The following is a 14,487-nucleotide window of genomic DNA, read 5'->3' as shown; positions in this document are numbered from 1 at the left end:
AGTCCAAGTGGGAATGGTTAAGCCCTGAACTAGGGTCTGGCTATGGTAACTGAGAAGATGACAGCAGCCTTAATGATATGGAAAATGTGGGCGAAGACGACAAAATGATAACATCACCAAGGGAAATAATTTACTCACTCATTTGATAAAAAAGTTATTGAGTACCTCTGAAATGCCAGATCCTGTACTAGCTCTTGGGATGGAGAATAAAAATGTTGATGATTTGGGGAAGATGGAACGGGTTAGATCATGAATGTCTTTTCAGAAAGTTTAGCCCTGTGGGAAAAAGGCCTGGGACAAAGGTGAATATATAGATCCTGGTTCTGGTGGTGGAAGGTCAAACAATAAAAGTAAACACGTGTGTGTAGGAGAGGCAAGCCGGAGGTATAAAGGTCCAGTGAAAACACCCGTGGCTCCAACAGCTTAACAAACAAGACATGGGAGACAAGAGACCAGAGAGAAAAGTATGTGCTTGGAGAAGGGCAATCTGTTAGGATGCAAATAAGTTTCATTTCTATGAATGAAAAATAGCTGTTGTCCTTGTTTAAGTCTTTAATCTGACAAACAACTTATGGGAGATTTTCAAAAGCCCCTGATAATGGTCTTCAAAACAAGATTACTAAAGAAAACAAGGAACCACAGGATAAGGGGCAAAGGGTACAGATTTCTTACAGATCAGATCATGGGGAAGGCAAAGGTGTGGGAGTGAAGGGGCCCCTGGATGAAGGCTTGCTGGAAACTGGAGGGCACAGAGCTCTTTTACATCAATATTAATAAAAACAACGGCTAATGTACAGTATTTTTAATGATACTTTCACTAAAACAAACAGACGAACAAAAAACCTCAAGAAGTATCATACCTGGGAAAAAACAAAACAAAACAAAAGCATAGTTCCTGGATCTAAATTTCCTCACCTGGCTCCATGCACTTAAAAAAAAAATTAAAGACTAAAACTGTTATTGCACTATGGAGGAAAAAAGAGCTGATAATAAAAGGAGACAAAAATTGAGATTTCCATTGCATTTATGTAACCGAAAAAAAAAATCTAAGATTACAGAGAGTGGGGTCCCAGCCACAAACGAAAGTATCCAAGTCCATGCCTTTCTGTTTCAGCTCCCTTACTCAAGGACACTCTGGTATAATGCCAGAACGTCACTGTGGATAACAACTTAAAAATGATGGAGAGGGACTTCCCTGGTGGCGCATCAGTTAAGAATCCACCTGCCAATGCAGGGGACACGGGTTCGAGCCCCGGTCCAGGAAGATCTCACATGCTGCCGAGAAACTGAACCCGTGCGCCACAACTACAGAGCCTGCACTCTAGAGCCCGTGAGCCACAGCTACTGAGCCCGCGCGCCTAGAGCCCGTGCTCTGCAACAAGAGAAGCCACCGCAATGAGAAGCCCACGCACTGCAACGAAGAGTAGCCCCTGCTCGCCACAACTAGAGAAAGCCTGTGTACAGGCAGCAACAAAGACCCAACACAGCCAAAAACAAAAAAAATAAAAAAAATAAATGATGGAGAACAGGAAAAGTGATAGGAAATGCAAGGGCCAAACCTGAAAGGATGTATACGTAACATCATCTGTGTATAATAACATCTGTGTAAATGATAGGATCAGAGGCAGCAATTTGAAAGTACCTTGGGGAGTAAGGTTTTTCAGTTGTTTTGTGATATTTAGATGTTTCTATTTAGTGTGTAGTTGTATAGCTGATTAAAAACCCAACTGAAAAAATTCTGGAAATTTAGGTAAAAAAGAAATAATGTAGAAAGAAGGTTCTAGCACATTCAGGGGGACCACTAAAAATTTTTAAGTTCCATGAGGACTAGAACATGGCTGATTTGTTCACTGCAGTATCCCCAATGTCTAACAGACTCCTTGGTACACATGGTGCTCAATAAAGATTTGCTAAATGAATTAAAAACCAACCAACCGGGCTTCCCTGGTGGAGCAGTGGTTAAGAATCCACCTGCCAATGCAGGGGACACAGGTTCGAGCCCTGGTCCAGGAACACCCCACATGCCACAGAGCAACTAAGCCCGTGCGCCACTATTGAGCTGAGCCTGTGCTCTAAAGCCCGCGAGCCACAACTACTGAAGCCCGCAAGCCTAGAGCCCGTGCCGCGCAACAAGGGAAGCCACCTCAATGAGAAGCCCGTGCACTGCAACGTAGACCCAACACAGCTGGGAAAAAAAAAAAAGTTAAATAATTAAAAAAACAAAAAACAACCAAACACCAGCATTTCCCTTCAACACTTAGTAGATATCTATTATATAAGGCAACCAGGTGCAAAGAGAAACAAGCCAGCTGAAGTCAAAGAAGCCAATGAAATAAAGATATCTAACCTTTCTATCTTCAGCAGTATCAGTACTTGTAGTAGTCCTAAGAGTTACTTGTATAATAACAAGAGCTAACACTTACTGAGAAAGTACTATTTAACAGACATATTAAATGCTTTTCATATATTTTCTCACTGAGCCCTTCCAAAAACTCTTTGCAATAGGCACTGATGACATCCTCATTTTTCAGATGAGGAAACTGAGGCACAAAAAGGTTAGACTTAAAAACTTTCTCCAGATCTCCCAACTAGCAAGTGGTGAAGCTGAGACTGTATCCTGGCAGTCTGGCGCCAGAGCCCTGCTCGTATCACCTTGCTCCACGGGAATCACCCTCACAGGTCCCACACCCCCCTTGTGGAGGGTCAGCCTCTCACCTGGGCAGCGCAGATGCTGTACTGGGTAAACATGGCTTCATACAAGGCCATCAGCCCACTCTGTCCGGCGGCTGCACAGGCTCGGGCTTCTAAGACTGGAATTGCCTGTAACATGCCAACAGACAAGGTATGGCTGGGGCGAGGGAAGGGGGCCTGAGGACCCTGTTATAGGGGGTGGGGAAGCCACACTTACCATCTCCTTCAGCTGGTTCTGCCCCGAGTGTAGGGCCTGCCGCACGCTCTGAGACAGAAGGATCTCATGGCGCAAGCGTTGCTTGCCAAAGGCTACAGCTCCACTAGTCACCAGCATCATCTCTCGGCCTTGATTCTGCAGTACTGACACCTGACATTGAGGAAGGAAAAGGCACAAGTCCTTGTAATATCTCTTTCCTTTCATCACAAGAGATTCAGGGAGGGTGGACTAATGAGTGGATCCCAAATGCCGGTTTACAGACCAGCACTGGGCTGGCTCTGGAAGTATCACCCAGGTTGTTTGGTAAAAATACAGACTCCTACATGCTTCCTCGAATCCGATAAGTAGGTGGCAGATAGAAATGAGAAGTTTTTAATAAGGAGATTCCAGTGTGTAGGTAGGTTTGGCAACCACAGGACTTGAAGATATGTGGAGGAGTCTATAATGCGGAAGATCCAGTTGTTTCAGGAAATAAAGCTCAGAATACAAGTCTGGAGCCAGGAATTGCAACATAAACTTAGCAGATGGCTTCTCAAATTCTAAGGCATGACCTGGGGAGACGAAGCTGTTTCTGGGGCGTGTCCGATTCTCATGCTTTGCCTCTGGCTAGACCAGGGACAGTGCTGTTCCACTCTGTCTGCCTAGAACCAGTTTTGGTTACTTTGTTTCCCACCTAGGACGGATCCACATGAAAGAATCAAAGATTCAATATTCCTAACCTGTCCATTCCTCCTGATGCTTGAACCTATAACCTAGCTCAGGAACTTGGAGACAGCTATGATAAACCATGATCTAAAAAAAATAACTTATCATCACAGAAAATTTCATACTTAACCAAAGTGGTAAGAATCGAACTACAAAACCCTATGTACTCTTCACCCAGCTTCAACAACCACCTCTCATGGCCAATTTCTCACTCTCCAATATTCCTTTTATAGCTCCACCATTATTTTATTATTTTATTATTTTAAAATATTTATTTATGTATTCATTTGGCTGCACCGGGTCTTAGTTGCAGCATGCGGGATCTTTACTTGAGGCACACAGGATCTTTACTTGAGGCATGTGAACTCTTAGTTGTGGCACGTGGGATCCAGTTCCCTGACCAGGCACTGAACCTGGGCTCCCTGCATTGGGAGTGCACAGTCTTGGCCATTGGATCACCAGGGAAGTCCCTCCACCATTATTTTAATACAAATCCCAGGCTCCAGACACATTATTTCATTTGTAAATATTTCAGAAAGCAATTGCTAAAACAGAGGGTATAGGCACACATCCACAAAACCATTATTATCTAAAATATTTCAATAATTTCCTAATATCAAATATCTGGTCAGTGTTCACATTTCCCCAATTTTTTCAGCTTGCTCAAATTAAGGTGAAAATTAAGCCCACATATTGCAATTAGCTGAAGTGTCTCTTACTTCACTTTTAATCCATAGGTTACTCTCTATAATTTTTTCCCTTGTAATTTGTTAAAGAAACTGGGTTATTTGTCCTTTAGGGTTTCTCAGCTGTGATTTTCCTGCTTCTGTCTCTGTGGTATAGTATTCTATTTCTTGCAAACTGCTGTTAGGTATGAAGGCTTGATTTTTTTTGTCAAGAATTCTTTACAGGTCATGGTGTCCATCAAGGGGATACATAAGGCCTGACTGTCTTTCTTTTTGTGATGTTAGTTACTGTTGATCATCATCACCAAGACCTATTAATTCATTAGGGGCTATAAAATGCTGATATTCTAATTCATGCGTTTCTTCTTTATTTACAGGCTGGAATAATTCCATAAAGGGAAACTTTCCTTCATTAAATATTTGGCTACCTTGAGGTATGGTTTGTATATGAAAGGCAGCACAGATATGTGTCTCTTTCCCTTTATTTACCAGTTTCCAAAATGAGTAGGTTCTCTAGAATCCTTCAAGATGACCAATGAATTTTTTTAAGTATAATTGTGATTCATAGATTTAAACATATTTCATGTGTTTAAATTCAGTGCAGTAATTATTGATGTTCAGATATTCCCATCTCTGACCAATGGAAGCCTCTTTAAGTCAGCTCCTGAGTCCATCTAACATGATCAGATGACTTGGACAAGACAGTTGACTCCATATGTTAGTACTGCACTGATCTAGAAAACTGTTCCTTAAGGTCCAGGGGTGTCCCCAGAAGGAGAGCTGGCAACCTAAGCAAACCATTACCAGGTTCTCCCCACTGTTTTCATCAAGTTTCTCCTTTGCTCAAAATCTTCAATCTTCCTCCTAGACTGAACCCCAAGTCCTCTACCTGGTTTCAAAGCCCTGCCTAATGGAATTATACACATTCTCCCTGATGAGATCACCACCACTCCTCTCACCTCCTCTCTGGCCCATCAGCTTGCCATACTCATTCCTGCTTTTGTCTCCCACCTGGAAACTACTTGTAGAGCCTCCCCGTCCCCAGAAACATCAGGCTACACAATACCAGGGGCACCATTCACAATGTGCACTTAGCAGCACGGAACATTTCCCCTCTGCTGGTGCAAATCCTATCAGTCACAAAGGCCCACCCTGAGTCTCAGCTCTCCTAGGAAGTCCCAAGAATGACCACACTCTCATTTGACCTTCCCACCTCTGGACCTGTCAGTCACTGTCATTTGTGCCCTCTCATTTGGATATTATCTGTCTTGAACAATCACCTGATTATTTTGGGAGTCCCAGTCTGGCTCCCCAAGGGCAGAGACAACCGTTAGAGGTCTATTAAGGCCCTCACAATGTAGCCCTTTGATAAATATTTGTTACACTGCATTGATCTGAGGGACTCAATCTGAAAGGCAGATTTGATAATAATTGCTTAGTACAGAAAATATATGAAGAAAATTCCATCAAATTTCAGGTTAGTAGTTTTCTAATACCAACTCCAGCAAAATTTTTTTTTTTTTTTTTGGGGGGTACGCGGGCCTCTCACTGGCTCCGGACGTGCAGGCCCAGCGGCCATGGCTCACGGGCCCAGCCGCCGGACCGGGGCACGAACCCATGTCCCCTGCATCGGCAAGCGGACTCTCAACCACTGCGCCACCAGGGAAGCCCCAAAATTGTTTTTTAAAACTGAAAATACGTCTATGGAAGATAGAGCTGAATTACAGCTAGAATGGAAAAGCTCTAGCTTTATCTCCAGGATACTTGGATGTTTGGGACTTTTTGACTCTTGGTCAGGGGTTGGCAAACTATGGCCTGCAGGTCAAATCTGACCTGTGCCTGTTTTTGAAAATAAAATTTTATCAGAACACAGCCCATGCTTGTTCATTTATGTATTGTCTAAGGTTGCTTTTGTGCTACAATGGTAGCTGAGACAGAAACTGTACAGCCTACAGAGACTAACATATTTAGTATCTGGCCTTTTACAGAAAAAATTTGCTGTTCCCTGCTCTTGGAAAAGATAAAGGTAGTGGGATTTGCGATGTGATATTTAAAGTCCAAAACTCCCATGATGACCCCGAAGGTCAGTTTCTTTACTGATAAACTATCAGTGGTCAGCCTGGTTTGACTCCATGGCCAGTGGGGCATAAAGTTCCCACTGAAAACTTCTGCTGTGAGGCCTTCCAAAGCCAAGATTCCTTGCACAGATCTTTTTGTGATTCAGTCTGGAGACAGAGTGTGGTCTCTGTGCAAATAAAAGACCCTAGGGGGTGGGGGATGGCCTTGTGCATAGGATATCTCTCAGACCCTCAATGCTTGCTTACACTCCCTCTGTGGCCTTGTATCCCTTTGCCTTTAAATGAAAGCCTTATATGGGTATTCTCTGTGGAGTCTGGTAAGTCCTTTCACTATAATCTGAACTTGGGAAATCTTTGCAATGATAGCTCATACTTATTTCAAGATTTCTAGTCTAACTAGAAAAGATAAAGCCCAGCAAAACAGGAAAAAAAAAAAAAGCTCAATATTCACACAAGTCCATCTGGGTACTCAACCCTGATTACATATCAATCACCTGGGGAACTTTAAAAACACAGATGCTGGGCTTCCCTGGTGGCGCAGTGGTTCAGAGTCCGCTTGCTGATGCAGGGGCCACGAGTTCGTGTCCCAGTCCGGGAAGATCCCACAGGCCGCGGAGCGGCTGGGCCCGTGAGCCATGGCCGCTGAGCCTGCGCGTCCGGAGCCTGTGCTCCGCAACGGGAGAGGCCGCGGCAGTGAGAGGCCTGCGTACTGCAAACAACAACAACAAAAAAAAACCCACAGATGCTTGAGCCCCATACCAGAGATACTTATTAAATGGTTGACTGTGAAGCCCAGGCACCTCCAGGCCTCTCAGGCGATTCTAATGTGCAGCCAGGATTAAGAATCACTGACATACAAAGCTAGTTCTCACTAAGACGCTTGAGGGATGAACTGCATGAAATCAACTCCACTCCTTGACACCCCGTCTGCTTGCCCTGGGATGGTGTCTCCCAGTGGCACCTTCATCAGGAAACAGAGTTTTCAGACTGGGTTGAAATCTATTGTTCTCAAATCAGAATTATTTTTACGAGCTGAGAAACCTGAAATGACAGCTTAAAAAGCAGATTTTGTTTTAGTTCAGTTGAATTTTCCATCTTGGCAATTACCTGCTCAACAATAGACGCCAGGCGCCCCAGTGCCAGGCCACATTCATCCCCTCGGGTCACCACGGCACTTCCGAGTTTAACCACGATTCTCTTGGCATGCTTCAGCTCACTGCGGTGGGCAAAAGACTTGCCATGCGCACGACTGAGGGGTACCGTGATAAAGGGGATGTTGCTCCAAGAACGAACATGTCTGATGGCTGAAGGCTGGACACGACCTGCAGCCCCCGAACAAAGTCAAATGCAAGAAAAAAGGATAGAAATACACAATATAATTTCTCACTGAAAATATGCGTGCAAAATAGTAACCAGTTTGGCCGCCAAAAAATAGCTTTAACATTCTTAACTGCATAAAACCAGTGTATCAAAAGCCACACCGATCTAGCATGTTTTATTCTAGTATTGTGTGGAGTTTGTACCCAGTACACAGGTGACAGGTACACTCAAACACTGCTGGTCAAGAATTTAAATGAAACATTTTTCCCTGAAGACATGTTGGCAAAATATATCAAAAGCCTTAAAAATGTTCACAACTTTGATCCAGCAATTCCATGTTCAGAAATTTATTCTAAAGAACATATCAGAGGTGGAGACAAAGAGATTTATCAGCAGGCTATTCATCCGTATTATTTATAACAGGAAAAATAGAAGCAGAGTAAACATCCAAAAAAGGGACAAAAGATTTAAATACTTTTAGAATTTTCAATAACATAGGAAAATGCTCATATGTTAGTTTCACATACATTTCTAAATGCATAGGAAAAGATAAATAAATAAAAATATTACTACTTTATCTCATGATGGGGTTACGGGTGATTTATTTTTCTTCTTTATTCTTGTTTTGTTTTCCAAATTTATGCAGTCAAAATGCATTGCTTTCACAATCAGAAAAATATGTGTGCTTTTAAAGAAACCACACCGCTATTAAAAAAAAGTGAGTCTGATTAGCTAAGACAATACAGAACAAAGTAACGGGTATTAAGTAATACGGGTATTAAGTAATAAAAAATCATAGCTAATCTCCCTACAAATTGCCTGTAACAATGAAGAAAGAAACTGGAGCACTTTCTGAAGGGAAAGTAACGTTGGAGTCAGATACTTCTTTGTATCCCTTTAGACATCTGCCCCTAATCAATTCTGTCCTGATTCTTTTTTCTTGAAACATGGAACAAAATTTCTAAGAGTTTAAAACAAAAACGAAAACAAAAAACCAAAAGAACCCCCACCAAAACAAAAAACCAAACTTGATTAAAAAGCTGAAAATCTAACAGTCACGGCTGAATGTCAGGCACTGAACCTCTTCACCACTGCTGACTGCCTTCCCCCACTACAAGTTCTCTAGGTATCACTATAGACATTAATAAATATTGGAATGAGTTACTAAAGTAATCATTCCGAGCCACCTTTCAGACTATTCTACTATAACTGTATTACTACAGAGTAAACTTCCTTCACTTGAATCAACCGTTATCACCTCCCTTTATATCTACAGACAGATTTCTCAGAATTTCTCTACCCAGTGCCTCTAACGCCTGACCACTCTGACCCATCTAGCTGTAATCAAGCATCCACTGTCTCTCTCTACGCTACAGAAACGGTGGGTAAAGCAGGCAGAATCCTATTCTCACGGACGAGAAGATCCCCGTTCTCCCCCCTCTCTGCCTCCTTCATGCACAAACTTGAGAAAGAACATTTTAAATGAAGTCATAAAGAGGCTTTCCTTCTCTCTTAAATAACTGTTTCTTTAAGTGACAATGTTTCAAGTCTGCTGGAGAAACAAGACAGATGATGCGGGTCTTTTTTATCAACAGGCTTGCAGTCCAGTCCCCAGCAGAGAGCTGCACAGTAAGCCCGTCATCTGGGATAGAACTGGGGCTTGGCACCCCTGCTATGGGCTGCCCTGTTCCTGCTGGGGGAGCCCCGAGGACGAAAGCACCGGTGTGTTGTGAGGGCCGTTCCGTGGAGAGCTCCCTTTCTCCATCAGGCTCATCAGTATAGGTGCCCTGGCCCCGCCTTCAGGAATATTACCCTAAGCAATGCACACACCTAAGTCTACGCTTAAAAGTTGTACCCATATAATAGTTCTGGCCTCGCTGACCTGGTGGAGGGAGGGGTGGTAGAGGGAGAGACTTACTCCCCTGGAGTTTGGACCTGGGATCATACCCCTCATCATCTTCAGCTCAGAGCTGCACCCAAGTAATCACGTGTCTCTTTGACAGCTGTCAGAACTAGGCCTGCTGCCTACTTTTCTCTCCTGTGTACTGCAGGGCATGTCCTGGCCTGGCAAAGTGCTGAGCATGGGTGGGCAGCCTGAGAGGGAACCTCAGGGACATAGGTGGTGGCAAGCAGGTCAGTCCTACCAGGCCAGACTAGCATGAATGAAACTCCTGATCCGCAGTCTGTATCAGTAGAGGAGGGTGGCGTGGCTTGGTGCCGGGCAGGCAAGGGTCATTCTCGCGGCAGGCAACTGGGTCACAGCAGATCAGGGCTGATAAGCTTCAAGAAGAGGCTACATCTATGAACAAGGTGTGTTTTTTCGGCAGCGTGACATACGGGATCTTAGTTCTCCGACCAGGGATCGAACCCACACCCCCTGCGTTGGAAGCACGGAGTCTTAACCACTGGACCACCAGCGAAGTCCCTGAACAAGGTTTTAAGCAAGTAAAAGCTCAGTCATATCCAGTGGGTTCTGCACCAAGGAGAGCTCCATGGGGTCCAGGGCTTTTCTGGGTTTCCTATTCAACAATGCTTTCACCCTCCTAGATTGACCCTATCTTTCTTGAGGGCATTTTTTTATGTGCTGCAGTGTATTATACATTTTAGGGTCCATATGAAGGACTAGAAGGCCTTGATTAGTTAAGAAAAATCCATGGCTTCTGGATGGGTAATCTCTTCCCATCTTCTAAGGAAACTTTAGGCTCTAAGTCTCAAAGAAAAGACATCTCCTCCTGTTAAGGATGAGGGGATACCGAGGTATATGTGTATGCAAATGTGTTAGGGGGAGGGGGTTGTCCATATTCCTCAAAGGTGCCATGGGTCACACTCCAAGGGATGAGAAGCCCTTTAGCTTTTCAGCACCAGAGTCCTAATTCTCAGTAATAAATGAGGCTGTGTTCCAGGCCTGAACAGGAAGGAACGCTGACATGGTTTCTATCTCTCTTCCTGGTCTTCCACTTCCCTCTGTTTGTATTTCTATGCTTTTTCACTTTGCCTTTTTAATTTTTTTTCTGCTCTTCTGCTTATCATGGTCAGTGAACATGGGGTTCCAGAAAAATCTGGATACAAAGAAAAATCTAGGGATAAGATCAGAAAGTGCCTCCTTCTGTGAATGAGTCTAATGAGAATAAACAATAACATCAACAATAAAAATACTGAAGTGAACATTTACTATATACCAGGAACTGTGTTAACTATTCATGTACCTTATACAGAGGCAGAGGATATATGAAAGGACAAGTGTAGGCTCTGGAGTCAGACTCCCTGGGCTGGAATCTCAACTCCTTCACTTACTTGCTGTTATCTCATTGATCTCATAAGGTTGTTGTAGGGAATGAAATGAGTTAATGCATGAACAAGGATTGGCACAAAGTAAACCCTCAATAAATACTGGCTGGTATTATAAAAAAGTGTTAGCTATGGGCTTCCCTGGTGGCGCAGTGGTTAAGAATCCGCCTGCCAATGCAAGGACACGAGTTCAAGCCCTGGTCTGGGAAGATCCCACATGCCACGGAGCAACTAAGCCCATGCGCCACAACTACTGAGCCTGTGTGCCACAACTACTGAAGGCCATGCGCCTAGAGCCCATGCTATGCAAAAAGAGAAGCCACCGCAATGAGAAGGCTGTGCACTGCAATGAAGAGTAGTCCCCGCCTGCTGCAACTAGAGAAAGCCCATGCACAGCAAGGAAGACTCAACACAGCCAATAAATAAATAAATTTATTAAAAAAAAAAAAGGGTTAGCTATGCCTATCATCATCATCATTGTTATCATCATCTTCCTGAATTCTCATGAGTTAAGACTCATGAGTTAGGTATTATTATAAAGTAGTTATTATTATTATTAGCTTCATTTTATAAATAAGGAAACTGAGGCTCAGACAAGTTGAGTAACTTACCACCATTACCAGATTGGAAAAATGGCCACAATACTTGAAGCTTCTCCCATTAACAGGTGGAGTCTATTTTCCCACTCCTTGAATAGGGGCTGGCCCTATGACTTGCTTTGACCAATACAATGTAGCAGAAGCCTAACTCTGTGTAAATTCTGAGCTTAGGCCTCAATAGACCTTATCACTGCCATGCTTGCTGTTCTTGGGAAGCATCATGTGAAGAAGCCACAGATAGCTTGCTGGAAGATGAGAAGCCATGTGGAACAGAGATGATCTATCATCCCAGCAGATTCTCCCCTGGCCCTCAACAATCAACCCTGAGCCAATGGAGAGCTGACAAGGACACAGAACCACTGTGTAGCTGAGCATGGTCCAAAATGCCAACTCATGGAAATGTGACCGAAATCCATAGCTGTGGTCGGTCACTAAGTAAGTAGCAGAGATAGTTTTCAAACACAGGGAGCCTAGTTCCAGACCCTGAACTTTTAAACTTTACACTCTTCTTTACATGAATAGGAAACAGATTTTTCCAATGATGATAAGCTTGATTAGCTGATAAGCATGTCCTCTTGCAGTAAGGTTTTGAGACAGACTGTTGATAACATTTAGGTGTTATCAAGAGATAGGCAACTCAAAACATCATAAACAGTCTTTCAACAAATGGTGCTGGAACTAGACCTCTAGATGCAAAAAAATGAACCTCGACCTAACCATCACAACTTATACAAATATTAACTCAAAATGGATCATGGAGGGAGTGCTGGCTACCCAGAGAGGGAGGGAGCAGGCAGACCCCAGCTCAGAGCAGCTGTCTGGACACCTTGAGTTTTGGAGTGGGGGGCGCTGGCTACTGTGAACTTGGACCCCATCATGGTAGCCTTCCTCAGGATGCTCTTTCTTTTGTCTGCCCAGCCCTGGAGTACAGTAGCAGCAGAGAATACTTGCTTCTCTGCAATGTTGTGTTGATTCATGGAAATTCTGATAAGAAAACCTGTGAGCCTTGACATTTAGAGCACATCACTTTCTATGGTGTGAACTGTGCCATCACTGTGAGGGGTTAAAAAAATTGGGGGACTGGCACTTCCAGTCAAACCATCATGTGTAGCAGCATTCTTCATCAAGGGTCTTGGTGCTCTGGCCGGGTGTCAGTCCTGAGCCTCTGAGGTGGGAGAGCCGAGCTCAAGACACTGGACCACCAGAGACCTCCAGGCCCCACGTAATATCAATCGGTGAGAGCTCTCCCAGAGATCTCTGTCTCAATGCTAAGATCCAGCTCCACTCAATGACCAGCAAGCTACAGTGCTGGACACCCCATGCCAAACAACTAGCAAGACAGGAACACAACCCCACCCATTAGCAGAGAGGCTGCCTAAAATCATACTAAGTTCACAGACACACCAAAACACACCACCAGATGCGGTCCTGACCACCAGAAAGACAAGATCCAGCCTCATCCACCAGAACACAGGCACCAGTCCCCTCCACCAGGAAGCTTAAGAAGCCACTGAACCAACCTCGCCCACTGGGGGCAGACACCAAAAACAACGGGAACTATGAACTTGCAGCCTGCGAAAAGGAGACCCCAAACACAGTAAGATAAGCAAAATGAGAAGACAGAGAAATATGCAGCACATGAAGGAGCAAGGTAAAAACCCACCAGACCAAACAAAGAGGAAGTAGGCAGTCTACCTGAAAAAGAATTCAGAGTAATGACAGTAAAGATGATCCAAAATCTTGGAAATAAAATGGAGACAATACAAGAAACATTTAACAAGGACCTAGAAGAACTAAAGAGCAAATAAACAATGATGAACAACACAGTAAATGAAATTAAAAATTCTCTAAAAGGAATCAATACCAGAATAACTGAGGCAGAAGAGAATGGATAAGTGACCTGGCAGACAAAATAGTGGAAATAACTACTGCAGAGCAGAATAAAGAAAAAAGAACGAAAAGAATTGAGGACAGTCTCAGAGACCTCTGGGACAACATTAAACGTACCAACATTTGAATTACAGGGGTCCCAGAAGAAGAGGAGAAAAATGAAGGGACTGAGAAAATATTTGAAGAGATTATAGTTGGAAACTTCCCTAATATGAGAAAGGAAATAATCAATCAAGTCCAGGAAGTGCAGAGAGTCCCATACAGGATAAATCCAAGGAGAAACACACCAAGACACATATTAATCAAACTATCAAAAATTAAATACAAAGAAAGTATTAAAAGCAGCAAGGGAGGGCTTCCCTGGTGGCGCAGTGGTTGAGAGTCCGCCTGCCGGTGCAGGGGACACGAGTTCGTGCCCCAGTCCAGGAGGATCCCACATGCTGCGGAGTGGCTGGGCCTGAGCCATGGCCGCTGGGCCTGCACGTCCAGAGCCTGTGCTCTGCAATGAGAGAGGCCACGGCAGTGGGAGGCCCATGTACCGCAAAAAAAAAAAAAAAAAAAAAAAAAGCAGCAAGGGAAAAGCAACAAATAACATACAAAGGAATCCCCATAAGATTAACAGCTGAGCTTTCAGCAGAAACTCTGCAAGCCAGAGGGAGTGGCAGTACATATTTGAAGTGATGAAAGGGAAAAACCTACAACCAAGATTACTCTACCCAGCAAGGATCTCATTCAGATTCGACAGAGAATTTAAAACCTTTATAGACAAGCAAAAGCTAAGAGAATTCAGCACCACCAAACCAGCTTTACAACAAACGCTAAAGGAACTTCTCTAGGCAGGAAACACAAGAGAAGGAAAAGACCTACAATAACAAACCCAACACAATTAAGAAAATGGGAATAGGAACATATATATCAATAATTACATTAAATGTAAATGGTTTAAATGCTCCAACCAAAAGACACAGACTGGCTGAATGAATACAAAAACAAGACCCGTATATAAGCTGTCT

General features: G+C 43.6%; 1 protein-coding gene across 2 annotated transcripts in view; it reads right to left on the bottom strand.

Annotated features, from left to right (window-relative positions):
- Positions 1-14,487, bottom strand: part of ALDH18A1 (aldehyde dehydrogenase 18 family member A1) — a 46,993-nt gene that overhangs the window by 23,383 nt on the left and 9,123 nt on the right. For both annotated transcript variants that reach the window (XM_067709889.1, XM_067709890.1), the window contains exons 3-5: positions 7,485-7,699; positions 2,909-3,058; positions 2,716-2,820 (exon numbers count right to left, since the gene is read on the bottom strand). In XM_067709889.1, coding sequence (XP_067565990.1) covers positions 2,716-2,820; positions 2,909-3,058; positions 7,485-7,699 — 470 coding nt within the window. The remainder of the gene's footprint in view (positions 1-2,715; positions 2,821-2,908; positions 3,059-7,484; positions 7,700-14,487) is intronic.

This window comes from Pseudorca crassidens, chromosome 16 (assembly GCF_039906515.1).
Source record: "Pseudorca crassidens isolate mPseCra1 chromosome 16, mPseCra1.hap1, whole genome shotgun sequence".
NCBI lineage: Eukaryota > Metazoa > Chordata > Mammalia > Artiodactyla > Delphinidae > Pseudorca > Pseudorca crassidens.
This window is presented reverse-complemented; position numbering and strand designations above follow the sequence as displayed.